This window comes from Oryza brachyantha, chromosome 10 (genome assembly GCF_000231095.2).
Source record: "Oryza brachyantha chromosome 10, ObraRS2, whole genome shotgun sequence".
NCBI classification, from domain to species: domain Eukaryota; kingdom Viridiplantae; phylum Streptophyta; class Magnoliopsida; order Poales; family Poaceae; genus Oryza; species Oryza brachyantha.
In genome coordinates this window covers 10,238,579-10,251,700 of record NC_023172.2, presented here as the reverse complement: position 1 = coordinate 10,251,700, position 13,122 = coordinate 10,238,579, and the positions used below count along the sequence as shown (strand labels likewise).

Here is a 13,122-nt window from a genome sequence, read left to right as displayed (position 1 = left end):
ATGCCAAGACAAGCCCAGTCCTGCATCTTCCTCTATCTTCCCAACGCCGACGCCGCCGCCGCCGCCGCCGCCGCCGCCGCTTCATCGTCCCGCCCCGTCGTCTCCGCCCTCTCCTCACCTGCTCTCCCCCCAGTCCCCACCCACCTCGCGCTGAACCCTACGGGAGCATCGGCCATTTCCACCGCTGCCGCTGCCTGCCGCGGCGTTCTGTCGGGGTCGGTCTCCTCCATAGTAGCCGACACGGCGGCCGGGTACCACCTCCTCAGGATCGACGGTTACTCCCTCACCAAGGACATCCCCACCGGCACGGCTCTCACTTCCAACCAGTTCACCGCCGCTGGCCACCGCTGGCGCATCGATTTCTACCCCAACGGGAAGTCCGCCAAATCCGCCGATCACATATCGCTTTTCCTCTTGCTGGACGAAAAGACCAACGCCACCAAGAGTGTGAAGGCGCGATTCCATTTTCGTTTTGCCGACAGGGTGAGGAAGCAATCATCGCAGGCATTGACCGAAGTAAGGACTTTTGGCGGTGAGGGTTCTTGGTCTTGGGGTTATAGGAAGTTCATCAGAAGGGAATATTTTGAGAAGTCCAAGGATCTCAGGGATGACTCGTTCACCGTCCGGTGCGACATTGTTGTCGTCCGCGAGGTCCGCGCCGAGAAGACGACCGAGATCCTGCCCGCCAACGCATTCGTGTCCGTGCCCGCGTCCGACATGGGCCAGCAGCTTGGCGACCTGCTGGCGAGCGAGAAGGGCGCCGACGTGGTGTTCCAGGTCGGCGCCGAGACGTTCGCCGCGCACCGTTGCGTGCTCGCCGCGCGGTCGCCGGTGTTCGCGGCGGAGCTCTACGGCCCCATGAAGGAGGGCGACGCCGCCCGCGGCGTCGTGCGCGTCAAGGGCGTGGAGGCGCAGGTGTTCGAGCTGTTACTCCGCTTCGTGTACACCGACTCGTTGCCGGAGGAGGAGGAGGACGACGCCACGTGCCAGCATCTGCTCGTCGCGGCGGATCGGTACGACCTGCATAGGCTCAAGCTGATCTGCGAGGAGAGGCTGTGCAGATCCATTGGCGTCGACACGGTGGGGAACATCCTGGCACTCGCCGATCAGCACCACTGCGACGGGCCGAAGAAGGCGTGCCTCCATTTCCTCAGCTCGCCGGTGAATCTGAGCGCAGTCGTCGCCGCCGACGGCTTCGAGCATCTGAGCAGGAGCTGCCCCTCTCTTATGAAAGAACTGCTTGCTGTGGTAGCATTTTCACGGGGTGATGCTTAGCCTTAGCGTCTTAGTGCTCGTGTGTTCTAAGTTCTAACAACCCGGTCTGGTTCTAAGTTCTAACAATAGTGTGGCTTCTGGTTGCTGAATCTGAACCTTTGCCATCAGGTAATTCTTCTGAACCTGAACTGAACCTTTGTCACGCAGGCAAGCAGCTGAATTCCCTGTGTATATCAGTATGAGATCTATATGAAATTATGACTACATTATCGTAAGCAGAAGCTAGAAAGTATGTCCATTTCATGTTTGCATTTTTTTAATTATATTCATATTTATATATGAGTGGATTTATATCTCAGTGGATTGTCACTTGTTAGTTGTTACCTAGCGTTAACCTTCGATTTGGCATTCTTGATTTGAATCACACATGAAGAGTAATAGCATTTGTCCTTTCTATCAATCCTAAGGCAAAAGTAGTTTTTATGTCTGTCTTGATGTTAGTTTATGTTATCTCTATGATATTTTGATGTAATCACTAAAGAAACCGAAGTTTGAATCACATGAATAAGAAAAACGGAGAAATAGGAAAACATAGGATTCTAATAGGAAAATTAAAAATGCAGAAAAACATAGGAACGGCCGTTTGATTAGACCACAGGAAAAACATAGAAATTTAAGTAGAGATAAAGACTCAAAAGAATTTTTTCCATGAGGTTCCAACTCTTGTTAAATTTTCTCCAAAACTTGGATGTGAAGATGCATTCCATGGGATTTCATAGGGTTTTTTCTTTGATTCAAAGGGCTTTGTAGGAAAAATTTCTATAGAAATGAAATTCTCTAAAATTTCTATGAATTTCTTTTGAATCAAAGTGAGCCTAAAACTAGGTTTTGTTAAGGGAATTTCATAAAAAAGAGTCTAGCAGATTCGCTGCATCTGTGTCTTCTGTGGTTCTGAAGACCGTATATATATCATTCATTCTCCAGGTGCTCTGTAGCAGTGTATATGATGGAGAGGATAGTTTGCGATGCTTTCAATTTTAGCCAACTTTCTGAAGTGCGGTGACTTGCCAGAACACCCTCTTTCACTAAACAACAAATACTAGTTAGTTCTGGCTTTACAAAAATAATAATAATAATCTTTGTTGTTTTCATGCTAACTACTCCTACTCCCTTTGTCCCAAGAGTGTGTTCATCTTCTAGTTAGACCAACTTATTTTAAAATGGAGGGATTATTTTTAGGGAGATCAATCTGAGATCACGTTGAATCTTCCCTCTCTCCAGAGAGGAGGGTTCAGCAACCTTTGGATACTTATATATAATCTTCACTTTATTAATCGTGTTATATGTTGCCTATTATACTCCCTCCGGTTAATGCAGTCCATCTCCCAAAGCGTTTACTACTCCGTTTTATTTTCATCAAAGTCTAAAACTTGGGTGGAAAAAAACCTAAAATTAACTCTAAATTTAAAATTTAAAATTTGACTTAGAAGCAAGAAGTATGCTGGTGTACATGGACCGGCGCTGGCTCACCCATCCAGTGGTTGGTCCTCTGATTCGAAGCCCATGCGTGGGAATAATATTATATTCTACAAGCAGCCAAGAAAATTTAATTCAAAAAAATTACTACTAACAACTCTACTATCTTTTGTACCCAGAAACAAGGGGGGATGCAACTTAGATCATAACACATGCGGTCTTGTAAATTTACTCTTTTAATAAACACCCTGCACTCACAGTAATCAGAGACACAACAAGTTTTAAGTTGATCCATTCAGCATGAAGCATTTTCAACCAGGAAAAGAAAAAGGATCAAATGTTTCAGTTGGAGTACAAGGCTGCAATCCGCAGGTGCACAGGCGCAGCACTGCAGCTGGGCACAATAGGTTTCAGGCAATTTGTAACGATCAAATTGTAAGCCAAAAACATATGTTTCAGTTGAAGTTCAAGGCTGCAATGCGCCAAACAGAAACTCTAGACATTGCAGAAACATCAAACATCCGTATGGGGTTCATTCTGGTCGTGGACGAGAATAATCATCCCAGGAATCCACTCCTATTGGTTGTCTCACTGAAAGTTCGAATGATAATCCTAGCATTAACAACCCTCAATCTCTGATATAGATATCACAAGTCATACTACAGAAGCTTTGTGAGCATGTCGACGATGATGCCGGTAACTTCTTCTGTGGGCTTGGACCTCCCTTCTCGTCACGATTGTACCTCTGTCCTCAGCGAACTTGCTGCTTTCTGTGTTGCCGTCTGGAGATCCAAGTATACAAGCCAGTGGGTCCTCCATGAGGTCTCCAAATGATCCCTGCAAACATAGATATGACCAAAGTTTAATCATCTTGCAGGGAATTATTCCAAAAACATAGACATGACAAACACAACTCACAATGTTTGTGGTTCTTTGTCCAGAAATTGATCCAGATCCCTCATCTGAGCTGTTAACTTCAATCTCCTTGACCCTTTCCATAAAAGAATGGTCGACATAGGTATGGCGGAGACGCCACCTGAAAAGAGGCCTATCTTGATACTGGTCACTAAATAGATGCTCAGCAAAGAAATGCTCTTTTACAGCTTCAACCAGTGTTCTTTCATCACTATGCTTATTAAGTATTCTGTTAATGAAACAAGTAGTTAGCTGGAGCACCTGATGCACCAGAAAATCATATTAATTGATTTATTTCACAGAACATACATGTTAGCTAGCTCCATCTTCATGCGTTCTTCTCCACCTTTCAAAATGTATTCAGAACTTGCTTGCAAGGCTGTATAATACATCAACTTTCCACATAACCATGCACTGCCTGAAACATGACTCCAGTCAATTGGCATTATCAATGGAGAAGATAAAATTGAAAATAATAAGAATAAATAAAAGTCAATCCATAAAACATCTTTGTAGGTTTATTCCCCCAAAGCACTTTCATGTCCCAGACCATGATGAAAACTGCTAGCAAGTTTCATCCAATGCTGAGTGTAGCTAGAGAACTATGGGGCTGTTTGGATGATATACTCAATTTGTCTAAGGTTACCATAATATTTTAGCTAACTTGCCTAAGGTTTGACTAACAAAAATAGAGCCACACTTTAGTTAGCATGTGACAAGTGTGTCACACTTTCTTGTGTCATTGACATGTGAGCCATGTATATTGAAAATGAAATCTTATCACAAGTGTGGCATAAACCAAACACACACCTAACTTGGTCAAATTTGGCTAACTTGAGGTGTGACAAACTTAGGCAAGTTGTGTTAATCAACCAAATAGCCCATATATACTTCAAGAACTGTGCCAAGTTGATTTTACAATATATGCAAGTGTAAATGCATATCTGGTGGCAAAAGTAATAATGCACACCCAAATGGGTATAGCTCTTCCTAAGAGTAGTCAGTGAGGAACCTTCAAATTTGAATCCCCCCAAACTTTTACATATTCCCTCCGTTCCATATTATAAAACATCCTAGTCTTGCCTAGATTCATATGTGCGCTAATGAATCTAGACACATATACAAAACATATACATTGATACATAGATGAATCTAAACAAACCTAGAAAATTTTATAATATGAAACAGAGGGAATACATATTAATGATTTCCACATATTGCTAGAGAATACCCAGCAGTCTAGCCTAATAGGTTTTCAGTTCAATTATGAAATGTGAATCTCAATGAGTAATCTACCTGTCTTTCTCCCTCATTCCCCCCGAATTGCCCAAAAAAAGGTACTGGCCTGGTTATGGTATGCTCTTGGTCCAGGAACAGAGTAATCATATAAGTACATATAAAACTTGACTGCAACTCCGCATGCCATCATTGATGTACAAGAATCACTACAAGATCCAATAAGCCTAGAGATTTACCAGCAGCCATGCAGATTCTTGGTACTCGGGGAAGAGGTGGGTTGCCAAATAATTTAGGTCCTGCATAACAAAATATAGGTAAGAGACTATGCCTTTTGTACCTAAAGCAAGGTTACTCAACAGTGGTACTTTACTTTATATGGAAGGCCCGCACATACTGATATGAATATTATGTACTCCGTATATATGTGCTCTTATCTTGACATTAAATTATTTTTATAATTTTTAAATTGAATTTCATATTTTTCTAAATTGTATTTCTACTTGGAACCTCAGTTTACTTTTCTTCATTTTTTAATTCCTAGTTTGTATTTATACTTGTATTCTAAATTATACTTACACATAGACTCCTTTCTGCATAATATTTATTTTTTAATAAATTTTAGATACCTTCTAAATTGTAATTATACATTGATTGTTCCTCTTAATATTACTTATTTTTAACTGGGAATTTAGATGTTTCCAAATTGTACCTATAGATGGGCTGGGCTCTTTACTCAATATTAACTATTTTAAATTTTAAATTCGAAATTTGGATTTTTTTTCCTAAACTGTAGTTACTGGAGATACCCATATAAATCCCAAATACCCCATATGTCCAGGTTTGATCATCACATTCCATATTAACACTAAGACCAAGGAGAGATTAACTCCCCGTGATAATCTCCATATTAACGTCTGCGCTACATGCAGCTCGGCTACATAGTTTACTTTCCTTTCTTTTAGTTCATAATTAGTCGGCGATGCATTACTCACGATACGCATGGCGCACTGGAGGAGTAACTCCTGTGTGGGAACTGAGCAGCGATGTGTAATGCGGCGACCATTATTGGGACTGTTTTTCGGTAGGCGCTAATCAATTTTAGTAGGGAGGGAGTATCATCTAGCAAAAGCTAAAATAGACTCTCGGTCTAGCGAAATTCTACCATCTCCAATGTGTCAATTGGTGTCTCCTACTAACACCACCTGGCATATCTATTTTCTCACTTATCTATCAAACAGCTGCTCATTCACAACCACCACAAAAAAACCAAAAACAATGGCATCACATATGCACAGATAGAGAAGCGCGCGAGAGAGAAGCTCACCAACGCCGAGACTATAGTACACCACGATAGAGCTCGTCGCGGTGGTGAAGGCCTTGGACACGGTCACGATCGCCTTAGAGACCGATATCTTGAGCTCCTCGTCGCGGGTCATGTCGCCCTGCAGCAGCAGAATCAGAAACGCGAAATCCAGAGTTGTCAAATCAAGAAAGAGCCGCCGCCCGCCGCCGCCACCAGCGTGGGGGGTGCGGGTGCTGCTGCTGCTGCTGCTCCCGCGAACCTTGGCCCGCAGCGACTCCTCCAGCTCCAGAATCACCGGGGTCTCCTGCAAATAGCACGGGAAGGGGAGAAATCCCCATCGATCCCATCAGTCCCGGTGCCTCCACCGAACCAGAAGGAGGAGACGCGGCCAGACCTTGCCTCGCATGAGGCCGCCGGCGGCCTCCCTCAGCACCTGCAGACCCGGCAGCGGCATCACCCCCTCCCCCCTCCCTCCTCCACCTCCACCTCCACCTCCCCTTGGAGAGCGTGCGGAATGGGGGAGAAGCGGCGGAGAGCGCACACGAGGATGAAGGGCATCACGGGCCATGCGGGAAAATGGGCCGTCCAGAGATGGGCCAAAAAGCATTGCGGCCCAATGGGATGTCGGAATGGGTCGACGATGTCGAGTGCATTGCGGCCCATTCATAGACCCGCATGTCTTATATATGGATAAAACCTCACTACGAGTCTAAGATGTTTCGTAAAGTAAATCTATATGTGGTGAGAAAAATCATCTATAAAATTTATATAATATTTTGCCCCTATTGACTATGTCACGCACAACCCAAGATGATGGTTAATATCCCCATGCCTACTTAGAAAAAGAAAATTCTACATGTGCATATGCTAATCGCTTGGGATGAGGCGGCTAACCAACTCCTACAGAAGGACTTCGGTTTATTTGGTGTTTTCGGTTTGCAGCAAATATAAACCGATATCTAAATCGATTTTCGGTGTAGATCAAAATAAAAACCGAACATCCAACTTATAACAAAAAAACCATTACTAAGGTTCGGTGTAGTTCGGTGGCCGGTTTATTTTTGCCCACCCCTACCTATGGGTTAATTCTGGTCGTGGACGAGAATAATCATCCCAGAAATCCACTCCTATTGGTTGTCTGTGACTGAAAGTTCGAAGGATAATACTAGCATTAACAACCCTCAATCTCTGATATAGATATCACACATCATAGTGCAGAAGCTTTGTCAGCATGTCGACGATGATGCCGGTAACTTCTTCTTCTGTGGGCTTGGACCTCCCTCCTCGTCACGATTGTACCTCTGTGCTCAGCTAACTTGCTGCTTTCTGTATTGCCGTCTGGAGAACCAAGAATACAAGCCAGTGGGTCCTCCATGAGGTCTCCAAATGATCCCTGCAAACATAGACATGACAACAGTTTAATCATCTTGCAGGGAACTATTCCAAAAATTTGGGTTCTAGACACAACTCACAATGTTTGTGGTTCTTTGTCCAGAAATTGATCCAGATCCCTCATTTGAGATCTTAACTTCAATCTCCTTGACCCTTTCCATAAAAGAATGGTCGACATAGGTATGGCGTAGACGCCACCTGAAAAGAGGCCTATCTTGATACTGGTCACTAAATAGATGCTCAGCAAAGAAATGCTCTTTTACAGCTTCAACCAGTGTTCTTTCATCACTATGCTTATTAAGTATTCTGTTAATGAAACAAGTAGTTAGCTGGAGCACCTGATGCACCAGAAAATCATATTAATTGATTTATTTCACAGAACATACATGTTAGCTAGCTCCATCTTCATGCGTTCTTCTCCACCTTTCATAATGACTTTAGCACTTGCTTGCAAGGCTGCATAATACATCAACTTTCCACACAACCATCCACTGCCTGAAACAAGACGCCAGTCAATTGGCATTATCAATGCAGAAGATAAACTTGAAAATAATAAGAATAAATAAAAGTCAATCCATGAAACATCTTTGCAGGTTCATTCCCCCAAAGCACTTTCATGTCCCAGACCATGATGAAAACTGCTAGCAAGTTCCATCCACTGCTGAGTGTAGCTAGAGAACTATATACTTCAAGAACTGTGCCAAGTTGATTTTACAATATATGCAAGTTTAAATGCATATCTGGTGGCAAAAGTCATAATGCACACCAAAATGGGTATAGCTCTTCCTAAGAGTAGCCAGTCAGGAACCTTCAAATTCCGCTTGGTCTTGGAAAATCAAAAACACACCGAGAAACTCAAATAATATGTACATATAATGTTAATGATAGGTAGTCATATATTGTTAGAGAATCCCCAGCAGTGATAGCCTAATAGGATTTCTGCTGAATTGTGATGTGTAAATATAAATGAGCAAGCCACCTATCGTCCCCCTCATTTCCTGCTGTATTGTCCAAAAACTAGTACTGGCCTGGCTATGTTTTGCTGTTTGTGCAGTAATAGAGTAATAAAAAACTTATATGTGACTCTGCATGCCATCATTGATATACAAGAGTCACTACAAGATCCAAAAAGCCTTGAGATTTACCAGCAAGCACGCCAAATCTTGGTACCCGACCAACACGTGGATCGCCACATAACATAGTTGCTGCACCACAAAATATAGGTAAGAAATCATGTGTTTTGTACCTAAAGCGAGGTTACCTGACAAGGATGGTTTTTCAACTTTACTTTATTCTGTTAAAGCTTAATTGTTTCCTTTCTTTTAAATAAACTAGCATTCTGCCCGTGCGTTGCAACGGAATTTTATTTAAAAAATATCATTAACATGTTATCAACATTATTTTTCGCAATGTGTTGCTTCAGAATCTGTATTCAGCACTAGTGGAAGAGTACTTAGTGAGCACCGCAGCAGGCTCACTTCTCAGATGCTAGAGGCTCTAATGTGTTCATAGGATTGGATAAGAAACAAATACAAAGGCCTGTCGAGCAATTTATAGTTTCTTTCTTGTATAATTCAATATTTTATAGTCAAACAATGAAAACAAATTATCTATTATGTAGGAGTACTTACCGATGAAGGAAAACCTGTTAGCTTCTGGTCATGTCTCAATGAAGTCCAAGAAGGGCTTCAGGTAACAGTTCTAAACTGTAATAGTTTCATTTATGCATTACATATAATTCATTGTTTCATGTTTGACTACTCAACTACTTATCATTATGCTTCTGCAGGAGCTAAAACTCTAATCCATCACTCCAACCTTCACTGGATGGTTCCCTTTGGAAGGATCAACAATCAAGCTGGCGTGCAATTGCAAGTACATTTTGTAGTGTGCTCACACAATCCAAACACTAACTATTTATGTAATAGTTTGGTTTGTAATGTGTGATAACACTTCTCTTGGTGTTGCTTGGAACTTGATGGCATATGCAGATATGCCCAAACTACTAGCTATTGCTATGACTGACTTGTGATCAGCTGAGACATGGGTTACTACGCCTGTATTTTGATGTTAAATTGTTGATGCCTTGAACCTTGATGGGATCAAAGTTGGTCAGTAGATCTGTAATCTGTTTTTTTTTGACCCGGGAAGGATTTATAATATGTTAGGCTTGACAGCCATTGAACCTTGTAGTTGTCAAATCATTTAACTCCTTGCTAGAGACATGTTCTTCCTGTGTCGCTGTTTTCCTATTTTCTGTTTGTTTTTTCATTTAAAATGCACAGTTTGTTATATTTATTATCATACAATAATTATTTTACATGAGTGTGTACTTGGGTATGAGTACCCGACGGGTATGAAAACCCCGATCGGGGACGGGGACGGGGAAAAACCTATCCCCGCGAGCGGGGACGGGGATGAGAACGGGACATATTTAAACTCATGGGGATGAGAACGTTCCGCCGATACCCGTCGGGTACGTCCCCGTTGCCATCCCTAGTCACCAGCCAGCACCTTCTTCAAATTCGCCGGAGCTTTCATGGACTCCAGGCACGCCTCCTTCAGCTCCGGGCAATGGTGCCTTTCGGCTAGCTCCAGAGTGGTGGTCACCGTGCTCGCACCGATGCCCTTGCAGAGCTTCTTCTCGCATATCGCCTTCAGCCTTGGGACGGCGTACCGATCTGCCGCTGCGAGCAATGGAGGCCACATCGCACCGCCACTGTCACCTTCTTCGCCGCCGTCGTCATCTCCATCTCCATTGTCACCTTCTCCGCCATCGTCGTCATCTGCTTCTTCGTCCTCCAGCTCAGGCAACGAGTCAGTGTAAATGAAAGTAAGCAAGGATTTGAACACATGTGGCTCCATGTCTTGGCCTAATACCAGCGAAGATTGCTTCGTCACCCTGCCGGCAAAACGAAACCGGAACTGGGCCTGCACCTTGACACGCTTGGTGGTGTTGGTCTTTTCGTCCAGCAAGAGGTGGAGCGACATGTGATGAGCGGATTCGGCAGAGTCCCCATTGGGGTAGTAGCTGATTCGCCAGAGGTGGCCGGCGGCGGTGAACTGGCTGGAAGTGAGAGCCGTGCCGGTGGGGATGCCCTTGGTGAGGGAGTAACCGTCGATCCTGAGGAGGTGGTACCCGGCCGCCGTGTCGGCTACTATGGAGGAGACCGACCCCGACAGACCGCCGCGGCAGGCGGCGGCGGCGGTGGACATGGCCGATGCTCCCGTAGGGTTCAGCGCGAGGTGGGTGGGGACTGGGGGGAGAGCAGGTGAGGGGAGGGCGGAGACGACGGGGCGGGATGATGAAGCGGCGGCGGTAGGGGCGGCGGCGTTGGGAAGATAGAGGAAGATGCAGGACTGGGCTTGTCTTGGCATCTGATGATGATGGGCCTTTCATGGGCCTCTTGCAAAAAAAGGAAAGGAATAAGTTCACATTTTGTCCCTCAACTTTACATTGAGTCTACGAAACATCCCTAGACCTCAATACCAGAAATCTTCACCCCTCAACTATACAAAACCATGCAATTTTAGCCCCATGGCAGTATGTATTCTTGGTTTCGCTGATGTGTCATCCTACCCAGCAAAAATAATTTTAAAAATATATATGGAGCCCATATGTCAGCCTCCCTCGTCTTCTCTTTTCTTCTCAAATGTCGCCGTCAGCACATACCTCCGCCACTCCCCTGATGCTGCGCTACGGGCCGCTGAGGAGTGCGGGGTCCAGGCCGCGAGGATGTGGACGCTGGGAGCGATGACGTCTGGCTTGAGGATTTCTGACGCGCGGTAGTTGGGACCCTGGCTCGATCGAGAACGCCACGACGCGCGGCCGGACGGCGACTTCCCGATGACCGTGCCGCGGAACACGATTGTCGCCGTTGGCGTGCGATGGATCGGTCAGGACATAGGCCATGTTCGTTGCTGGGTATAAGTTAACATATGCGCTGACACGGAAAATATAGTGATAGATTAGTACATGATTAATTAATTATTAATTATTAAAAAATATAAAATAGATTAATATGATTTTTAAAAACAACTTTTTTATAGAATTTTTTTGCAAAAATTATACCGTTTAACAGGTTAGGAAGCGTGGGCGCGAAAAACGAGAAAGATAAGTTAACTAATGTGGGGCTGCCGAACGGGGCCGTAGTACCTGATCTTGTCGCCTAATTTCTGCCCCACCATTGTCACCGGGACTGTTGGCGCAGGTAATCACTTCCACACACAACTCTCTCTCACTCGATGGAACACACCGATGGAGGAAGAAGAGGCAATAAGCAAGAGAACAATGAGACACTAGATAATTTCTTGTCACTGCACACCAGTGAACCATTAAACAGTACTTTTTTTCTATTCTCCTCTTAATCACTCGCTTAAACACAAGCTAATCACACAGCTCAAATAGCTTCTTCCGTTCGGGCTTTCATCGTCGGCGGCGAACTGCAAGGCGCGGTGCGCACGCAAGTACGCAACTGCAGCTGCTGGGGCTCCGCCCGCGTACAACGACGACACGGGGCACTGCTGCCTCATGGACTACCCGGCCGGCGCAGATGGTGGTTGCCGGTGCCTGTCGATCGCTGCTCTCTGGACTACCCGACGGGAGATTAGACTCCGTCGCTGGTGCCAACCGTTGCTCTACCCGCCGCGGCGCTCGCCCACCGCTGCTCTGCCCGTCACCGCGCTCACCCGCCGACTGCTACCCCGCTCGCTTGCCGCCAGCTTCCTAGGCCCGCCGGCTCTCAGGCCCACCGCCGGCCTCCCTCCCTGAATAAGAGAAGAGAAAAGAGGAGAGAAGGAAAAAAAAGTGCAGCTGACATGTGGCTCCACATATTTTTTAATTTTTTCTTTTTTTGCTGATTAGGATGCCACATCAGCGAAAATCACCCATCTATACCAGGACCTTGAGTGCATGGTTTGTGTAAATTTAGGGGTATATATTTTTTGTTATGGTTAAGGGACCTAAAAAAATCTCGCTATTAAGTTAAGTGACTTCAAGTGAACTTATTCCAAAAGGAAACTGGGTAGCCCACTATTACTGATGTCACGCGCAGGAGAGTATTCCCAACAGCTATATGGATAGTCATTTAAAATAGTTATATGTTATTTTAACAGAATATTCATCTATATGTATTTTATTAATATTTTACAATCAACTTCTCTCGTTATTCTTGCTAGAGACTCCAAATACTTGTTTTCCAATATGGAGATAGTATATTTTTGGAGGTTAGGATAGAGTATCTATTAGGGCAATAATTTTTCTTTATATACTATGTTTTCAACATGAGGTGTGGAATAGAGTGTCTGCTATAAATACTCTAGGTGATCTAACCTACAGGCCTGCCTATAGATCAATTAAGTGGGTAATCCACTAGGCTAAGAGCATCTAAGAGAATGACTAAGGGGGTGTTGTTTCTAGGGGATCGGATGTTTGGACACTTATTATAAATATTAAACGTAGTCTATCAATAAAACCCATCCATAATCTTAGACTAATTCACGAGACGAATCTAATGAGCCTAATTAATCCATGATTAGCCTATGTGATGCTACAGTAAACATTTGCTAATTATGGATTAATT

General features: G+C 44.3%; 4 protein-coding genes across 6 annotated transcripts; 1 reads left to right on the top strand and 3 right to left on the bottom strand.

The window, feature by feature from the left end:
- LOC102716724 (BTB/POZ and MATH domain-containing protein 1-like) lies at positions 1–1,545 on the top strand. The gene has a single exon (XM_015841796.2). It carries the CDS (start codon positions 1–3, stop codon positions 1,273–1,275), a length of 1,275 nt encoding a protein of 424 aa, XP_015697282.2. The 3' UTR covers positions 1,276–1,545.
- A 1,397-nt stretch (positions 1,546–2,942) lies between these two features.
- On the bottom strand, positions 2,943–6,651 carry LOC102716447. Of its 3 annotated transcripts, none has more exons than XM_006662306.3 (7): positions 6,543–6,651; positions 6,408–6,452; positions 6,170–6,287; positions 5,082–5,141; positions 3,916–4,024; positions 3,610–3,835; positions 2,943–3,528 (listed from the first exon to the last, which is right to left on the bottom strand). In XM_006662306.3, exons 1-7 carry the CDS (start codon positions 6,600–6,602, stop codon positions 3,346–3,348), a joined length of 801 nt encoding a protein of 266 aa, XP_006662369.1. In that variant the 5' UTR covers positions 6,603–6,651; the 3' UTR covers positions 2,943–3,345. The 3 variants fall into 3 exon arrangements, with proteins under 3 accessions (XP_006662369.1, XP_040384112.1, XP_040384113.1); XM_040528178.1 differs by having other exon boundaries at positions 3,610–3,739; XM_040528179.1 differs by having other exon boundaries at positions 3,610–3,727.
- A 534-nt stretch (positions 6,652–7,185) lies between these two features.
- On the bottom strand, positions 7,186–8,195 carry LOC102716163. Its single transcript, XM_040527997.1, has 4 exons — positions 8,153–8,195; positions 7,927–8,035; positions 7,621–7,846; positions 7,186–7,541 (listed from the first exon to the last, which is right to left on the bottom strand). The coding sequence occupies exons 1-4, from the start codon at positions 8,193–8,195 to the stop codon at positions 7,356–7,358; spliced, it is 564 nt and encodes a 187-aa protein (XP_040383931.1). The 3' UTR covers positions 7,186–7,355.
- Positions 8,196–9,799: 1,604 nt separating this feature from the next.
- LOC121055492 (BTB/POZ and MATH domain-containing protein 1-like) lies at positions 9,800–10,756 on the bottom strand. The gene has a single exon (XM_040527996.1). It carries the CDS (start codon positions 10,754–10,756, stop codon positions 10,037–10,039), a length of 720 nt encoding a protein of 239 aa, XP_040383930.1. The 3' UTR covers positions 9,800–10,036.
- Between the last annotated feature and the right edge of the window lie 2,366 nt (positions 10,757–13,122).